This window comes from Enhydra lutris, unplaced genomic scaffold, assembly GCF_002288905.1.
Source record: "Enhydra lutris kenyoni isolate GAN:26980312 unplaced genomic scaffold, ASM228890v2 scaffoldscaffold9, whole genome shotgun sequence".
Classification (NCBI taxonomy): Eukaryota; Metazoa; Chordata; class Mammalia; order Carnivora; family Mustelidae; genus Enhydra; species Enhydra lutris.
This window is the reverse complement of record NW_019154093.1, coordinates 3014024-3032936: the sequence shown is the minus strand read 5'-3', so window position 1 is coordinate 3032936 and position 18913 is coordinate 3014024. Positions and strand designations below refer to the sequence as shown.

At 40.8% G+C, this 18913-nt stretch overlaps 1 protein-coding gene across 10 annotated transcripts in view; it reads left to right on the top strand.

Annotated features, from left to right (window-relative positions):
• Positions 1–18913, top strand: part of LOC111143663 (pumilio RNA binding family member 1) — a 138967-nt gene that overhangs the window by 103626 nt on the left and 16428 nt on the right. For 5 of the 10 annotated variants that reach the window (XM_022497491.1, XM_022497490.1, XM_022497484.1 and 2 more), the window contains 6 exons: positions 1000–1143; positions 1976–2272; positions 3358–3594; positions 13582–13849; positions 15412–15541; positions 18060–18194. In XM_022497491.1, the coding sequence (XP_022353199.1) occupies positions 1000–1143; positions 1976–2272; positions 3358–3594; positions 13582–13849; positions 15412–15541; positions 18060–18194 (1211 nt within the window). The remainder of the gene's footprint in view (positions 1–999; positions 1144–1975; positions 2273–3357; positions 3595–13581; positions 13850–15411; positions 15542–18059; positions 18195–18913) is intronic. The other 5 variants (XM_022497486.1, XM_022497485.1, XM_022497489.1 and 2 more) reach the window with 3 other exon arrangements.

Here is an 18913-nt window from a genome sequence, read left to right as displayed (position 1 = left end):
TGCATGGATTGGAAGTAATTTGTGCTTCTTCCTTTGAAACAGGTCCTTATAAGACCTCAGCATAAATGTATGGGTTCTTACAGATGGTGGAGTATAGCCCAATTAATTGATCTATTTATGGATTCACTGAGTAACTTTAACATGTGTCATTGTATATAGTTATTAAGCATTCAGGTTTTATTGGGAAGTCACTTGTTATTTCTCCTATTGTTCAATAGAATTTGGAGAGTCCATCTCATATGGTGATGAGAAAGATCCTATTATTTGATGTGTCTAGGTTTTACCTGCTAATTTGCAGGATATTTCTGCTTATACTGTTACGAGGTATGAAAGTACCATGACTGTTGTAATCATTTATACCCTCTGTTACTTCTGTAGTCAAGAAAACATAAACAATTGTCAGTGTATGATTTCTGGGCTTGGCACTCTGAAGAGCATGGGTGTTCCCTATCCCCCGATTTCCCTTTTATTCATTCATTCATTCATTCATTCATTCATAAAGATTTTATTTATTTATTTGTCGGGGGGAGGGGAAGAAAGCACAAGCAGGGAGAGCAGCAGGCAGAGGCAGAGAGAGAAGCAGGCTCCCTGCTGAGCAAGAAGCCCCGTGCGGGACTCGATCCCAAGACTCTGGGATCATGACCTGAGCCGAAGGCAGGACGCTTAACCGACTCAGCCAACCAGGTGTCCCCTGAGTTCTTTTTCTAACACTTAGTAGATGTTAAATAATACAACCCCTTATTGTGCCAGATATCATGGTAGATCTGTCACATTCATACTTTGTCACAGAAACTTTATGAAGCAGGTATTATTATCCGCATTGAAGAAATGGATGCTCGGAGATACAGGGTCATACAGCTGTTTAGGTGGTGAAGCCAGGAGAGACATTCTATGTCTGTTTGTCTCCACCTCTGAGAGTCTGTGACTGTTGACAGTATGCAACTACCCAGGAAGCACTGTTTGTTTCATATATACTTGTATGTGGCTTAATATTTCCAGGTTACCCCGTCTTGGCTCCTGCTGCTTACTATGACCAAACCGGTGCCCTTGTGGTGAACGCTGGAGCAAGAAATGGTCTTGGAGCTCCTGTTCGGCTTGTAGCTCCTGCCCCAGTCATCATCAGTTCCTCGGCTGCACAAGCAGGTGAGCTTCCGTCTTCGTGAACTCCTGTCAGTGGCCCAGAAGAGGCGGTGGATGATGTTCTTACGATGTGCTGAAATGTACTTTATTTGGCAGTTCTCAGTATAGCAGTTCTGCCCTGTAATGTTTCAAAGAGAAAATGAGAAGCAGCAAGTGACCTCGATAGATTCTGTTGACAGCCATGTACCAACTGGTTAGCAGCAAGGACCTGCTCCTCTATGAATGTAGGAAGTTGGATTACTCACACAAAATGGCACCGTTGGCAGAAGTCCAAGGCTAATTTCACAGAAATCCATGACATTATTTTAAGATAATATTTAGTTGTTGTAGTTTTTTGTTTTTTCGATGCTTTTTTTTTTGTTTTTTCGATGTGTTTGCTTTTTTTTTTTTTTTGGAGGGCGGTGGGATGGAGGGGAATAGTGAGGAATGGCAGAGCAATATATATATATATTTTTTAAAGATTTTATTTATTTATTTGACAGAGATCACAAGTAGGCAGAGAGGCACGCAGAGAGAGAGAGAGGAGGAAGCAGGCTCCCTGCTAAGCAGAGAGCCCGATGCGGGGCTCGATCCCAGGACCCCGAGATCATGACCTATTTTAAACTGCAGACTCTTTAAAGTTACCACTGTCGTGAATTTGGCTTCCATGGTATTTTGACTTCAAATTGGAAGCATAAGTAGAAAATAGAAGTCTCAGATGGAAGGCTCAAAGGCAGATTCGTGTCTGCTTTGCGAAGCTAGGAGCACGTGACAGTGTTTCTGGAAGGCTAGCGCCAAGGCTGGGGGATGTGGCCAGCGCCTTTCCCAGCCCAATGCTTTGCTTTCTTCTTTGTAGCTGTTGCGGCGGCCGCAGCTTCAGCAAATGGAGCAGCTGGTGGTCTTGCTGGAACAACAAATGGACCATTTCGCCCTTTAGGAACCCAGCAGCCCCAGCCCCAGCCTCAGCAGCAGCCCAGTAACAGCCTGGCATCCAGCTCTTTCTATGGCAACAACTCTCTGAGCAGCAATTCACAGAGCAGCTCCCTCTTCTCCCAGGGCTCTGCCCAGCCTGCCAACACATCCTTGGGATTCGGAAGTAGCAGTTCTCTCGGCGCCACCCTGGGATCAGCCCTTGGAGGGTTTGGAACAGCAGGTAGAAATCCAACTTAAGTGCTGTTAAAACTGAATTTTCGTTGTTTTTACAATCTCTATGGAACACTAATGATGCATGGAACCCTGGACAGATAACCCAGGCAGATCTGGACTGAGCCCCGTGGGAATTCGGCCGTCCCACATATCTTTGAGATGACGGACTGTTAAAATCAAGTTTCACATTTGGGGCTGATTTCAGGTTTATGCTTATATTGCTACTTATTTATACTCTCATAGTTGATTTGTTTCAGGGATTAGAAAACCTGGGGAGGTTTTTTAACAGGCATTGGGAAGAATCTGGAGGGAAGTGTAGAAATGTGGATGTTAAAAACCGAGGGAGGAGGACTGACCAAAGACCACAGGGTAGTGTACCCCACAGTCTGCAGGCCTTACAGAGTCAGGAGTTTGCTCCAGTCTTTTGAGAAGAATTAAGGTGGCTATTATGGAAAAGTGGGAAGAAGGACATTAGACTGAGATATTTTTAATGTTTCAATGGGAGGATAAAGCAGTAAAGTAGTAAGGAAAACAGTGGGATAATTGCAGTGTTTGTAAAACAATGTAATTTCAGAACAGAAGGGCATGTTTTGAGAGAGAGAATCTTAAATTGGAATTGGGGGCTAGCAATAACTCTTGATTGAACCCATTGAGAAAATAGGCTTTCACATGTAAGTCTTGTGTAGTGGGGAAATTACCCCATTTACAAATCTTTTTTCTGTACTCCATTTTTCTACTAGAACCTTTGGGTTGATGAAAGGCATTCTTTCTAGCCCATTTTCTTTCACCTTTTCCATAGCTTATGTGGCCGTCCGAGCTTTTTACCCCATTTCCACTCCATAATATGTGACACCAAAGGAAGGTAAATTCAGCATTCGTGTGATGGTTTGAACAAAAGCTTCATGTTAACCTGAGCCATGTCCTCTTTATTACTTACCTGCCCCTAGAACTGCCACATGAACAGTTAGGCTGTCTCTGCTGACAAATTTGCGGTGGTAAGGAGTCTGGATCAAAGTGTTAGGAACAGGTCACTGGGCTTGTTCTTCAAAGAACAGGCCTTTTCTTATCTGCATTGTTTTAATTCCATTTTAGTTGCAAACTCCAACACTGGCAGTGGCTCCCGCCGTGACTCCCTGACTGGCAGCAGTGACCTTTATAAGAGGACATCGAGCAGCTTGACCCCCATTGGACACAGTTTTTATAACGGCCTTAGCTTTTCCTCCTCTCCTGGACCCGTGGGCATGCCTCTCCCTAGTCAGGGACCAGGACATTCACAGACACCACCTCCTTCCCTCTCTTCACATGGATCCTCTTCAAGCTTAAACCTGGGTAAGAACCATTACTCTAACACCACCTTGAACTCTAGAAATCTCTTGCCACTGATGACATTACAAGTTCTTTGCGTAAGCAAAGGACAGTCCCTTTATCCCAGGAGTGTCCTGGGTGTTCTGTGCCTTCCTTAAGTGCCTCATGTTATTTAGGCTGTACCTAGAGAGCATAGCAGTTTTGCGTTTATTCAAGTTTGGGTGCATCCCCTGTATATGCACTTCAGCTTCAGTCTGAACATCTTGTTCTTTGGCTACACAGGGGAGTCTTTCATTATAAACCCAGGACAGAGTCATTTTCAGGGAAGCTGGAAAACACAGAGACATAGACAAAGAATGTGTTCACCTAGTGTCACCACCGAAATATCACAGTTAATATTTTGCCTTATTTTTCAGACTCCCTCCCCTCTCCCCTCATATACACTTAATATCTTACTTTCCCACATAAAATGTTTTATTTTTTAAAATTGCCAGATTCTATTATTTTTTTGGTATAAATTATCTAGTATGCTAATGAGTATAGATGTGTATTTCTCAAGTGTATGTTTAGGTTGTTATTATGTATGGGGATTTAAAAATGTTACCATCTAGATGCTAAAATGAGGAAAGAAAAGAGGATTGTAAACAGCAGGATGTAAAAATGAGAAGAAACTTACATTAGTACTTTGAGTGGCAAATTCCCAAGTCTTCCAAGAGGTGGAGTGTGGTGCATACTTCCTTCCCCTCAGTTACACCAAGTTTGCATTTTGAAGTGCTGATTTATTTCTTAGATGAGTAAAGTTGAGACAATGAAGTAGAGTGACCACACAATTTGCGCAACCCAGGACACATTTGAGAGTAGATGGGGGTGCTGTTAACAATGAACTCAGTGACGACAGACCTAAACAGGCAGTGTCCTAGGAAAAGTCAGCATGTATGGCCGCTTTCCCTAGAAGATTTTGTTCGGTTTTTATTTTTAATCCTCTTTGTTTGTTTGTTTATTTGTTTGTTTGGGGTTTTTTTGGGAGCAGTTTTATCTTCATAGCAAATTTGAGGGGAAAGTACAGAGATTACTCCTGTACCCTCTGCCCTGTCCACATGCAGGTTTTTCCAGGATCAGCACCCGCCATCAGAGCGGTGCCTTTTACAGGTGATGAACCTGCAGTGACACATCATTATCTTCCAGAGCTTGTAGTTTACATGGACTCTTTTCAGTTTTTAACCAGCAAGATTAGAAGTGGCTTTATGGGCTCGGAGATGAGGACTGACTGAACACAAATAGTACGCTTTCATTTGGAAATACAGAGACTGGGGAGCGATTTATAAAAATCAAAGAAGCCCTGATAGTAGAGGTATTATTCTGGACTAAGAGTGTCATCTCGGAGTTGGAGAGGTGGTTTTTAAGGCAAACTGTGTATGTGTGTATGTACATACACATTCTGTGAGTGTGTGTGTGTGTGTGTGTGTGTGTGTGTTCTGAAATCTCACATGATCAGAGCTGTCCTTGTGGAACTCATTGTCTTAGGTTATGTATAGATGTTACTTTAGAGAAGTTGTCGGGCCATTCCAGATTAGAATATCCAAGTTGGACTGATAAGGCAGTGGGGTACATTGCACAGTAGTGTTTCCTAGTGACAGAGTGCTTGGCTTTAAAGACTGAGGGTAATGCATTGTAAGGGGTAAATAAAAGTCCCAGTTTGGTGTGTAGATGGAAGGAGCTAACACTTAGTAGTTATTATCTGCTACTGTTAATGGTTTTGGGTGCTGTACATGGAACTCTGGTAGGTGTAGGCATTTTGCTCATGGTACGGGAGTGAGGAAATTTCCTGAAATATCTCACCGAGGTTTTCTAGTTATCTGGAGATTGAGCATCAAACGTCTTTGGCTCCAGAGCCCACGCCATCATTGTACATCCTGTCACGTGATATGCCCAGGGTATCTTTTAAACCAGTGCATTATGAAATCCAGAAGTCTTACCTTTTAATTCCTTGATTCAAACACTTGAACTGTGGCAGCTCATACTGACATTCATAGTTCACCAACTAAATCTTGAAAACTTTTTTGTTGGGGGAGGCGGCCCAGGAGCCGGGTAGTAACTGTTTCAGACTTGCAGGTCAAGTGGTCTCTATACAAGCATTCCGTTCTGCTGTGCAGTACAAAAGCAGCCACAGACAGAATGTAAATGAATGTGTAGCTATCACGCAGTCAAACTTTATTTCCAAAAATAGGCTGCAGGCCAGATTTGTCCTGTGGGCTGTGGTTTGTCAACCCTGAACTAGATGCTGTGGCTCTTGGTGTTTGAAGATGGAGCCGGAATCAGTACTTACATGCATGGTGTCTTTGCTCTTTCCAGTGCCTCGGCGATGTCGTGAAACACATTTCCTTCTTAATTCACGGTTCCTCTGTGAAGGAGGAAATAACTGTTGGTGCAAGTTGTTTCTCATTTAATGACTCTTGCCCTCTGCCTGGCTTTCTTTTTAACATATCTTCCCTTTTAAAAGCAGTTGACCTCATTTAAGCAATTTAGTTGCGTATGTTTGCATGGGACTTCCATTGCTGCGTGTCCTGTGTCTGTCGACATGTCATTCCTCAGGAACTTTATGTCCTGATCAGTAGAGCTTTGCCTTTGCTCAGTCTGTTTCCTTGACTGAAGGGTTCTTGCGTGCTTTTTGGTCTTAACCTAGAGAAAGTAGAGGTACGGGAATTGGTTTCTAACAGTGTCCATACAGAGGTCCTGAAGACATTTTTTGGTGCAGGAAACGTAACATTTCTTTACCAAATATGTATTAGGCCACACCTGATCCGGTTTCTTTGCTGATAGTGCTGTACTGCTGACACCGGCCGTTAGCTCTCCGATCGCTAAGGGCTGTGCTGTGCATGCATTCCTTGTGTGCAGTTCTCTCCTGACTCGCTTCTGCACAGGGAACTTAAAACTCAATGTGATCTCGTGCCTTTCATAATACCACACAGCTAGCAAGTATTTGAATGCACATGCCAGCCTATAGATCTCTCTTGTTTTCCCAGTATGGATCTTTTCTCCATCATATGATTTTCATACTTCTTCCTCAGAGTCACACATGTGTTAGTTAGAATATTCTCCAGATGATTACTGACCTGCTTAGTTAGCTTAGTTTTGCTTTTCCTCATCATTTATTCAACGACCACTTGTTGGTGCCTACTTAAGACTCTTAAATGTTTTTTCCATTAGCAGTTGTTTAAAGACCAAAATTCTTTTTTTGAAGAAATCTTTATTGAGTTATATTTTACATAGAAAATTCGTCCATTTCAGGCTTATAATTCAGTGATTTTTAGTAACTTTCTGAATTGTACAACTATCACCATAAATTGGTTATAGAATATTTTTATCCCCTCAGTTTTCTCAAGACCAGTTACAGTTAATCTGCATTCACACCTTTAGCCCCAGTCAGCCACTGATTGGCTTTGTTTTAAAATTTGTCTTTTTGAACATTTCATATAAGTGGAACCATACAACATGTGATCTCTTGTTCAACTTCTTTCCCTTCTCATGGTGTGTGCCCACCTTCCACCACATTCTCATGTGTTTGAGATTTCATTCATGATCTTATATGTGTCAGTAGTTTGTTTCATTTTATTACTGAATTGTCTTCTTTGCCGACGTACCACATTTTGTCTAACCATTCACAGTTGAAGGATTTTTGTTGGTTTTAAGTTTTGGCTATTAGAAATCATGCTGCTATGAACATTCACATGCAATTCTTTCTTTGCGCACATGTTTTTATTTCTCTAGTAGTAGAATTGCTGATTTGTGTTTCAGTTTTATGTTAAACTTACTGAGAAAATGCCAGTGTTTTTCCAACTTGGTGCACCATTTTACATTCCTGTCGGCAGTGAGGGCTCTAACTTCTTTGCATCTTTACTGACGTTGTTCTTGTCTTATTTAATATAGCTATTCTAGTGAGCTTGAAATGGTATGTCAGTGTGGTTTTAATTTCCATTTCCCTCATGACTAAGGATGTTGAACATCATTTTCTTGTGCTTATTAACTATTCATATTTCTTTGGTGAAATGTCTACTCATATTTTTTTTGCCCATTTAAAAATTTGGGTTGTTTTTCTTATTACTGAGCTGTAGGAATTCTTTTTATATTCCTGGCTACAACTCCTTCATTAGATACTTGCTTTGCATGTATTTTCCTCTGGCTTTCTGCTTGTCTTTTCTTTCTTCTCCTTCTTCTTCTTCTTCTTCTTTTTAATATTACATCTCAATCCTTTTTTTTTTTTTTTTAAGGATATTTATTCATTTGTCAGAGTGCGTATGAGCACAAGCAGGGGGAGCAGCAGGCAGAGAGAGAAGCAGGCTCCCCACTGAGCAAGAGGCCCCATGCAGGACTTGGTTCCAGGACCCTGGGATCGTGACCCAAGCCAAAGGCAGATGCTTAACTGACTGAGCTCTCCAAGTATCCTGGTTTTTCATTTTGCAATAGTTTTAAATTTTGATAAGGTCCAGTGTATCATGCTTTCTGGTATAGGAATCTTTGCCCAGCTCAGGCTCTTAAAAATTTTTCTCATATGTTTTGTTCTAAAAATTTTACTGTCTTAACTCTTATATTTAAATTTATCATTCAGGGTGCCTGGATGGCTCAGTGGGTTAAGCCTCTGCCTTCGGCTCAGGTCATGATCTCAGGGTCCTGGGATCGAGTCCCGCATTGGGTACTCTGCTCAGCAGGGAGCCTGCTTCCTCCTCTCTCTCTCTCTGCCTGCCTCTCTGCCTATTTATGATCTCTCTCTGTCAAATAAATAAATCTTTTAAAAAATTTATCATCCATTTTGAGTTAATTTTGTGTTATTGCATGAGGTGGAAATTGATTTTTTTAAGTGTGCACCATTTTCCCCAGCAAAGTTTAAAAATTTTCAGTGTACAGGTCCTATACCCCTTTTGTTAAATTTGTTCCTATCTTCTTTTTCTTAAGCTGTTATGAATGGAATTGTATCCTTGCCTTGGTTTTGGATTGTTTGTTGCTTGTTTATAGAAAATACAGTTGATTTTTGTGTATTGATTTTACATTCTGCAAATTCGCCATACTTACTTATTAGTCCCAATAGGTTTCGGTAGATTCCTTAGGATATTCTCTATATAGGAGCACGTTACTAGTGAATAAAGGGTTTTTCAATCTGGCTGCCTTTTATTTCATTTTCTTGTCTAACTGCCGAGAAACTCCAGCACAGTGTTAAATACAGTAGATAAGAGCACACGTCCTTGCCTTGTTCCTGATCTTGAGGATAAAGTATTACTCTTTTACTTTTAAGTATGATCATTGTAAATTTTTCATAGATGCCCTTTATCGGGCTCACTTCTGTTCTAAGTTTAAGCATTTTGCCATAAATGGAGTTTGGATTTTGTTCAGTGCTTTTTCTGTGTTTATTGGTGAATGTGTGGTGTTTTATCTTTTATTCTGTGAATATGATATGTTACATTAATTATTTTTTGGTTGTTAATACACCCTTGCGTTCCAGGGATAAACTTTGCTTCATCCTATGGTTAGTATTTTTGTTGAAGAGTTTTTCATCTATATTCATGAGGGAGTCTGTCACTTTCCTTTCTTTGTCTGACTTGTTATCATGGTGACATTGACTTTATAACATAGGTTGGGAAATGTACCATCCCCCTCTGTTTTCTGGAACAGTTGGAGTATTGGTATTATTTCTTTAAACATTTGATAAAATTCAGCAGTGAAACTATCCTGGCCTGGGTGTTTACTTGTGGAAAGATTTTTAATTACTAGCTCAATTTCTGTTTACATCTTATGGGGTCAAGTTTTGCATTTCTTGAGACAATTTTGGTAATTTGTGACTTTCTAGGAATTTGTTCTAAGTTGTCACATTTGTTGGCATAGAGTGGAAATGTCTTTTTTTTTTTTTTTTTAAAGATTTTATTTATTTATTTGAGAGAGAGAGAGCATGAGAAGGGGGAGGGTCAGAGGGAGAAGCAGACTTCCTGCCAAGCAGGGAGCCCGATGTGGGTCTTGATTCCAGGACTCCAGAATCATGACCTGAGTCGAAGGCAGTCACTTAACCAACTGAGCCACCCAGGCACCCCTAGGGTGGAAATGTCTTAAGAAATAAAATCTCCCATCCACTTTCTCAACTCTCCCTTCCATCTCTCCCACACATAAACATACATATACATATGTGTGTTTAGTAATAGAAGTAAGTTTTTTATGACCCTCAGTGAGTCAGATTTTGAACTAGTTTGTCTTAAGTGTGTGTTATACTTCTCAATTTAAAAGTATTGCTTTTGTAATTATTAATATTACTATTGATCTTATTATTATTAACAACTAGACTTACAACCCCCATTTTGTGGCTTGTATGTGGGTGAGATGAAACCTTTAGGCTCTCACCTGTACCTAAAACATTCATCTCTATTAAGTTCCAGCTGTACCTCAGCAAGAAAAAGTAAGGGATGTGGAGATGAGTCTCCCAAAGATTTGATTCTTACCTAAGTAGTTTTGTGTCTTGCCTCCCTATAGATGGCTCCATTCCACACCCATCTTCTCATTTCCTGAAATGCTCCTTCATGCTTACGGTTTTCTCCATAATCTCCAGATTGTGCCATTTTTAAACTCTAAGCATCAAGAAGTAGCAGATGTAATATATTATAATGTGCATGGTTGGCAACTCTCAGCCGTATCATGTGCCCTGGAAGAAGAGTGCTGCGCTTGTTAATTCCCACAGTGTTGAAATACAGTAAAAATGAGCTCAAAAGTTCATAATCTGTCCAAGGCCAAAAAAAAAAAAAAAGCACTTAGTTTTATATGATAGAATTCCTATCTTCTTAAAATTAATTCTTGCTGTTCTTATATGTCCTTAGTCCTTTAAGAAGAGAAAAGTTCAAACATGAAATGGTTTTCTCTGTCCCTGCATAAACTACAAGACATGTTTCTAATTTATCGTTCAGTAACCTACTGTTTCTGGTTATTTACTAGTCATGTGTGTGCTTTTTGTACTTCTCCATTCTACAAGGTAATGTAGTATTTTGTGACTGCTCACCTGAAAGTGACTTGTCACCAGTAAAATTAACCATGTGAAAATTAACTTATTTTGGACTCAGTAGTATGCACTGATGACAACTCGTTTTGAGCTTATTTTAATTAGGGCTACCTGGCTGTGGTATTAATATTAGGGAGTAGATTGGGGAGAACTTACTGTAAACATTTTGATGAGCAGTGTTGCTTCTGCCTGTATTAAAAAGTCAGATGTTGGGGACCTTGGCAATTTTTTCTTTAAAAGTGAAGAAGGCAGGATTTTGCCCCATGGGTATTTGATTCTGTTTTTCTGAGTCTCTGTTCTCTTCCTTTTTGGTTTTTGGGGATTCTGTTGATACATCCTCTAGCCTAGAGATTCTTCCCTCACGTGGGTCCCATTTACTAAGAAGCCCATCAAAGAATTCCTCATTTGGGTCACAGAGTTTTTTATCGCGAGCATTTCTTTTCAGTTCTTAGGATTTCCATCTCTGCTTCCATTGCCCACCTGTTCTTGGATGCTCTCTGCTTTCTCTGTCAGAGCCTGTAGCATATTCACCAGAGTTGTGTTCGTTTCCTGGTCTGATAACATGATTACCCCTGTGGTGCATGTCTCCGATGCTAGCTCTTTCTCTTCACATTGTGTGGTTTGACTGTCAGTGTGCCTTGTAATTGTTGAGAGCCGGCTCTGATGCACTGAGTAAAAGGAACCACTGTAAATAGGCTTTTGGTCATGTGTTGTTGAGGTGTACGGGGAGGGGCAGTGCTCTGTAGTCCTGTCACTGGGGCTCAGTCTTTTTAGGGAGCCTGTGCTCCTGGACCCCCAACTTCACAAAGTGCTTCTCATTTGTTTCCTCCCCCTTTTGGTGGGACAGGGTGGGTTGAATAGGCTGGAGTTGTGTATTTCCTGTCCCCAGCTCAGTCAGTCTCTGACGATAACCCAGCAGGTTATGCTGTGGTTAACTAGTTTCCCCAGCGGGCAGGCTTGGTGAAGAACAGAGTGCTCTGGCCTATTTCAGAATGGTTTCTTTCCCCTTCACCTTACTTAAGCTTTTCTCTTACATTTATTGTGGAACCTGGTTGTAGTCTCGCAATATTGTGGGGGTTTTAACTCTCAAGGCTGTCTATTCTGAGTTAATAGCAATTTGTCAATGACAGTTTAGGTCTCCTTATGTTTGTCATCCATATTAGAGTGTTTTTTTAGGAGTTTGGTTCTGTTTCTCTGTTGATTTGTTACTTCTCCCAAATGCCTTTATTAAGTGACGAGATTCCTGAAATATCTTTTATTTTCAAAACTTTGTGTGTTTGTGCCATTCCTTCTTCTTAAGCATGTTCCTTGCCGTTTCCACACTCTGCAAGACCTGCTGACTTACTTGATTTTCACCTCTTTCCCACTTCTCCCCTTTCTCAGGCCAGGGAAGAAAGAATTGTTTCTGAAATGGTTTAATAAAGAGCAGGCATATGGCTACTTACTGTTCTCTCTTCTTATAAACCTCCTCTCTTTCTTGATATAACTGAGTCTGAAAATGAGTCTCATTTGGTTGCAGAGGCACTTACTCTGGAGTGGAGTTGTGTCACAGATTCTAGCCATGATTATCTTGGGTTTTGTATCTTTGGGTGAGCATTTTACCTCTTTGGGCCTAAATTATCTGTTACATAAATGGTAATTTAGAACTTCTTTTCCAAAATACCAATAAGAATTCAGTAAATGTGTGTATGGAATACTTCTAGTATAGCACTTGGCATAGGACAAGTGTTCAGTAAATGTTTCACGAATTTTAACATTGAGCCATTTCCTTTTGGTTCCATGACTTTGATTGAGATCCAGATCTTTGAAGCTGGACCCTAGAATTCTGTGGAGAAATCCAAGCTGGGTATCTTTTTGTAGCTGCCATTAAACTCCAGAGCAGACATTAATTACATCTCATGAAGAAGTTAACGGACAGATCATGCTGGGTGACTTTTCTCATGGATTCTGAGTTGTTATTCATCTGTGCTCTTTGCAGTTTATTAGGGTGTTTCTTACCTACCTTGCCTTTTTGTTTAAAAGGAGTGGGGTTAAATAACACACAAAAAGGGTTTCTTTTTTTTTTTTTAATAGTGTAAAGTTAAAAAAAAAAAACCATCATTGTAAAAAAGTAAGAATATTGAAAATACATTCTCATGGTATTTTTTTACTCTGCTTTACATTTTGATAAGCTTTTTGGTCTTACCTCTATTTTATCTCTATGTTATCTTCTAGAGATTCACAATTATTTTTCCCTTGTCCTCGGTTCAGTCATCAGTATCCGTGGCATGAAAGTTGTTGCTGCCGCAATCATTTCAGGCTCTGTCCCAAAAGAAGGTGTTAAGAGCTGCCCATTCCGGATGCACAACTTGAAAACCTTCCACTGCAAAGCATATGTCCTCTTTCCCTACTCCTTATGTCTCTCCTCGGCCTAGGGTGCCTTAGTGATTTTCAATTTTTGTTTAGTGGCAAAAGCATTCCTTCGAAGCTTTTTGGGAAGCTCTTTATATAAAACAGACCAATCTGGGTACTCTTGATTTGTTTCTCTTTTCCTTTTTTAAGGAAGGGTTTCTGATGGGAATGAGATTATTCTACTCATGGCAGGAATCTCCCCAGAGCTCAGAGCGGAAAATGACTTGAGGTCTCTGTGCGTTGTGTGTTTTTGGATTCCTGGTACTCAGGTGCTGAGTCACAGGACAGGCACTCTCCTCATCATTTTCCTGACTAACAGCTGCGCTCACTATTGCTCCGTTACTGCTAGCAGTCCCCTGTCAGTGGGTCCAAGCATTTCCCCTTTTCTTTGTGCAGAAGTTTCTTTGCATCATGGTGAGTTGGCCTTATAAAAACTGTGGCACTAATAGAATCGAATCTTAACACAGAAGCAATAGATTTGAAACAAAATCAGAAATGGTGCAGGCTTTCATGTGTGGGATGCTTTTTCCCTCTCTTGAGCAGAATTCCTTAAGAGTGAGTCTTGAGTTGTCCTGTTCTGTAACCAACAGGAGGCCTCACCAATGGCAGTGGGAGATACATCTCTGCCGCGCCAGGCGCTGAAGCCAAGTACCGCAGTGCGAGCAGTGCCTCCAGCCTCTTCAGCCCCAGCAGCACCCTGTTTGCTTCCTCCCGGTTGCGGTACGGAATGTCTGATGTCATGCCCTCTGGCAGGAGCAGGCTTCTGGAGGATTTCCGAAATAACCGGTACCCCAATTTACAACTACGGGAGATCGCTGGGCATATAATGGAGTTTTCCCAAGACCAGCATGGGTCCAGGTGAGGACTTGGCTTTGGCACTTAATCTTACTGCCTTAAAATTCCATGCCTCAGATAAGGTATACACTAAGTAAATAGGCATAAAGTAATTGAAACAAAGTTTGCCTCTTAGTATGCTTCCCATTATTTATTTCAGAGGGATGTGGACAGATGGGGGTCATCAGATACACAGGTGATTGAAAAGAGCCCTTTAGTAATCCAGATCACATGCTTCATCCAAACTTTTTTATCTTACTGTAATGTTCCTAGTTCATGGGAACCTTCCAGATTGTCTATTTAAGGAATTTAAGGAACAGAAACACTAACACAAAGATATATGCACACTTCTGCTACTTTAATCACTGTTAAGAGTCTTGCTCTCTCTCTCTCTCTCTCTCTCTCTCTCTCTTTTTTTTTTTAAAGATTTTACTTATTTGAGAGAGAGCACAAGTGGGGGGAGGTGCAGAGGGAGAAGCAAGACTCCTTGCTGAGCAGGGAGCCCAACATGGAGTTTGATCCCAGGACCCTGAGATCATGACCCGAGCTGAAGGCAGACGCTCAGCTGACTGAGCCACCCAGGTGCCCCAAGAGTCTTGCTTTTAAGGAGACATTATTCACATCTAAGTTTGGATATCTGCTGGTTCAGGAATAAGATAGCTCCACCACTTTTCTGTGTCGTTCCGCTCTGTAGAAATGAGAGTCTACATAGAGGTGAGAGAGAAGAAGCTACTATAAAACACAGAATCTGCTTTGGCTTATCCCTCTCCATTTGCCTGTTCCAGTGGCCTTTGCAGAACGGGATCACCCTGGTCCTGGGGGAAAAAGCCTAATTATCGTGACGTCTGTCACCCATCCTTTCCTATTTGTTTCCACTTCTCTTTCTTGCTCTTCGTGCCCACTGAAACAGCTTCTAAAGAACGCATCTCCTCTTTGAGCTCTGTCATCTTGCTCCTGGGCAAGGATTTCTCATACTTGGATCCTATGGACCAGATTGAGAGACAAAACTTTTTTTCTTATATGGTTATCTGAACTGAAAACCGCAAACTGAGTACTACTTCAGAAAACACTGCAGGTATAAATCACAACTCTTCCACATCACGAATGAGTACTGCTTCATATTCACATGAGTTAAAGAAGATACTAAGGGCCGTAAGCGTTGAGTTTATTGATGTAGGGCTGGTTTCTAAAAGAGAAGGTCAGGTAGAGTTCTCCCTCAGTTATGGCCACCTTCACCCCCCTTTCCCTGCCCGCCTGCTTGTCTCCCCCTCATCCCACACACAAATACAGTTTTATTTGTATGTAATGAAATGTACTAAAGTTTAAATATATTTATTTTTAAAAGTTCAGTGAAGTTAGGGGTACTTCACACTATAATTTTTTTTCCTTTTCAGAGAGTTCAATGATGTGAGCTCAAGTAATTCATTTAAATAACAGTTGTGTGTGTGTGTGCGCCCGTATATATGGGCACCTGCACAGGCATGTGTGCGGTTTCAGAATGGTACATTATATAAATTGAACTAATCCTTACTGATTTCCAAGTCTTCCTGAGATGCTAGGATTGCCATTTTTACTTTGTACTTCAGATTCATTCAGCTGAAACTAGAACGAGCCACACCAGCTGAACGCCAGCTTGTCTTCAATGAAATCCTCCAGGCCGCTTACCAGCTAATGGTGGATGTATTTGGAAATTACGTCATTCAGAAGTTCTTTGAAGTAAGCCTTTGTTCTTTCTATTCTTTGACGTTAGAGAAACTCTGGAGCATTTTGATTTTCATTAGCTGTTTTTAGAATGGCAGTCTCATCCCAGTCCTCAACATGAAGTGTGTGTGGTCTTCTTGAAGAGCTTTTAAATGTTTCTCCAAGTTACTAGCAGCAGTATGTCATTGAAATACCCAAGCAGATGTGCCAGTCTATTTTAGGAATGTGTTTGGAGAACCGCTGTCCCCATTTAGGATCCAGCACATTATTTCTGATTGTTATGATAGATTAACTAAATATGTCTTTTTAGAGGAAATAATCCTTGTAAGATAATTTTAGCAGGATCATGATAACATGTTCTAAAAAGTGGATTTTTAGGATTTCTGGAGAGTTCTCTTTGAATGTCAACTGTAGTGTTTTTCATCATAAACTACAGTCATGAGGATTGTTAAATGCTTCTTTTTAGGTGATCCTTCAGTCTTGGTTTCCTCTTTTACTTCTGTTATTATGAATAATGTCTACTCTTGTTACTGTTGCTTTTGGAAAGGATTAATGAGATTGCTGGATTAATGTCTGTAAATGTCAGAAAGGCAGGGATTTTTTTGTTATGTTCTTGTAACCCTAGTGTGCCAGTATCAGCAATTTTAAGTCCTAAATCCAGAAAGGATTTGAGATGAAGAACTTGGAACAGGGGAAAATGCTGGAACTGCATATTACCTGCTCCAAAATAGAAGAAATTTGTCAATTTTGTACATCTTGCTTAGTTCATTTTGTGTGAGATGTAAACATGGCTCACTCACAGCCTTTATATTCCTACCTTCTCACAAAGACTGAACTTCTTTGACTTTTTTTTTAATTAAAGATTTTATTTATTCATTTGAGAGAGAGACAGAGACAGAGCACAAGCAGGGGGAGAGGCAGAGGGAGAGGGAGAAGGAGACTCCCTGCTGAGCCAGGAGCTCAATAAGGGGCTCAGTCCCAGAACCTGGAGATCATGACCTGAGTTGAAGGCAGGCGCTTAACTATCTGAGCCATCCAGGTGCCCCAGTTCTTTGACTCTTAACTCTTTAGTGATACACTAAGAAACCAGCATATTTGTAACGTTTCTATTTACTGAGATTTTGTGATTAAATTCTGAGCAAAGTGAAAGTGCAGCGACTTTTAAGGGAAGTTTATGTTTCATAAACACATCTGTCATCTTTGTGGTCTATATTAACAGCAGTAAAAATTGTTGCTATTACTTTAGCTCTTATAACAAAGAGTAACCTTTTTGTGGTCCCTGTAAAATTACTGTAATATTTGGTAGCAAACAATCCACATGCCCTTTGGAAGGTTAGAGTGAATAACTATGGTATCTTTTTAATTTGAATGTTTGTGCTTTTTAAATTGATCCAGTATTTGAGGGGCAACTATCAGTCAAAATCAGCTTGGGGAATAAGCAAAAACTGGGTGTGCTGTACCAGATATGGTCTGTTTCTAAAAACTCAGAGAAAGATCTGAAAAACTTGATGATGATTCTTGTTTCTGAGATGTGTCTCTTGAATTGGTACAGTGGCTTTTGATCCTGTGCGTCTTCCCCCTAAAATTTCACTTAAAATGTAAGATCCTCAATAAAAATAAGAAATGAACATAAAATGACTTATAATTTTGATTTTAGAATGTCTTTTCACCACCCTCTTGTCCCAGGTAGAACATGGAACTCTCCAGCTTCAGCAGGTCATGCGCTGGCTGAGATGGCTGAATGAAGAGGGGATGATAACTGTAGGGTTAGAGAACTTCCCTGGTGCACACAGCGTCCCTGGTCCATAGTTCTCTTGTGTGGAAGCTGCTTATGTATACAGTCTCCTCGAGTCTCATGATTATGTCATTCCAATGAAAATAAAAAACCAGGAATGGGAAATCCTTGTAGGACGAGTTTTAACATTATTATTATTCTACTAACTTCCCCCGGACTGTGTTACCCTATATAGAAAAAAAATTCCAGTTCTTAGAGTGTTGTAAAATCCTAATTCAAAACACAATGTCCGTATGTTAAGATTTCATGTGGATGAGAGAGGACCTTTCTCACCCATGGGCCTCAGACACCTGAGGGCTATAGATTTCCTCCAGGAAGTGCTTGACTCTTTCCCATACATTCGCTAAGGTTCCAGTAAACAGTGTTCCCCACATGTATTACTATTTTTAGAATAAATGTAAATGCTCTTATATTTAATGGGAATATAGATTCCTAGCATTAGTGAATTAATGGCAGTTTTGAGGAATTACGTATTTGTTTAACATACAGTAGAGAAACTGCTGCTGTTGGATACGTGAGAAGTTTTTCAACATAAAATGGGTTCCTTATAGTCAGAGGCTTAGAACTCTGGCTTGAAAAAACAAAGTTTTTGAACAAAAAGGTTTAGTTAATTAATCATAGGGTGACAAGGCTAAAAGAAGTTGTGCCAGTGGTTGATACAGAATAGTGGATGCTTTGCTTTCTCTGGTTTCTTTCCTACTACCTAAGTAATGGTGTTCACCCACACACTGTGTCTAGTTTGGCAGCCTTGAACAGAAGCTGGCTTTGGCAGAACGCATTCGAGGCCACGTCCTGTCACTGGCACTGCAGATGTATGGCTGCCGTGTTATCCAGAAAGCTCTTGAATTTATTCCCTCAGACCAGCAGGTAATTGTAAGTTTCCCCTTTAACTTTTCTCTTGGTGTTTGATGTTTCTCCATGGTACATGTAGTGAACCCTGTAAATTTGTCAGTCTTTAGTTTCCTTGTACGGTGGTGTTTTGTTTTTTTGTTTTTTGGGGGTTTTTTGGGTGCTTGTGTCTGCCTTTCTGTGCGTGGCACGCATGAACTGTGCAATTAAGTGTGTAAATTTACAGTAGATCAAGTGTCTTACGTTAAAGCCATTGATTTCAAACACTTTCTCATTGACCAGTCTAGTAAGTGCAATTTTACAGGTGGGTGTTTTGTATGACAAGAATTAAAGCAGGTTAAAATGCTAGACCTGACCACTCTTACAAAGCAAACTTAGATGATCTCGCCCACCTATAATTTTCCTCCACTTCTTCCTTATTCATTCCACCACCTTGCACCGAGAGAGTGTCTGCCCAGTATCTGGCCTGGTGCCCACTCCATGCCAGCTCGAAGATTGGTCCCTGCCCACAGAGCACTGTGTGGGGAAGAGCCGTGGAAAGCACTAGTGAGCCCGTGAGAGCACGTGCTCGGGGCTTCTCGGGAGGCTCTGAGGGAGGGAAAGTCCAGGCTGAGGGGGAGTGAGGAGGAGAGACAGAGATCCGAGCTGTTAGGTGCTGTGTGTGGGGCTCACACCAACTGGACACCGAATGCACCTGAAGCCACCCATGGCTTCTGGAACAGTCGCAGGGCCGGTCCAGCCAG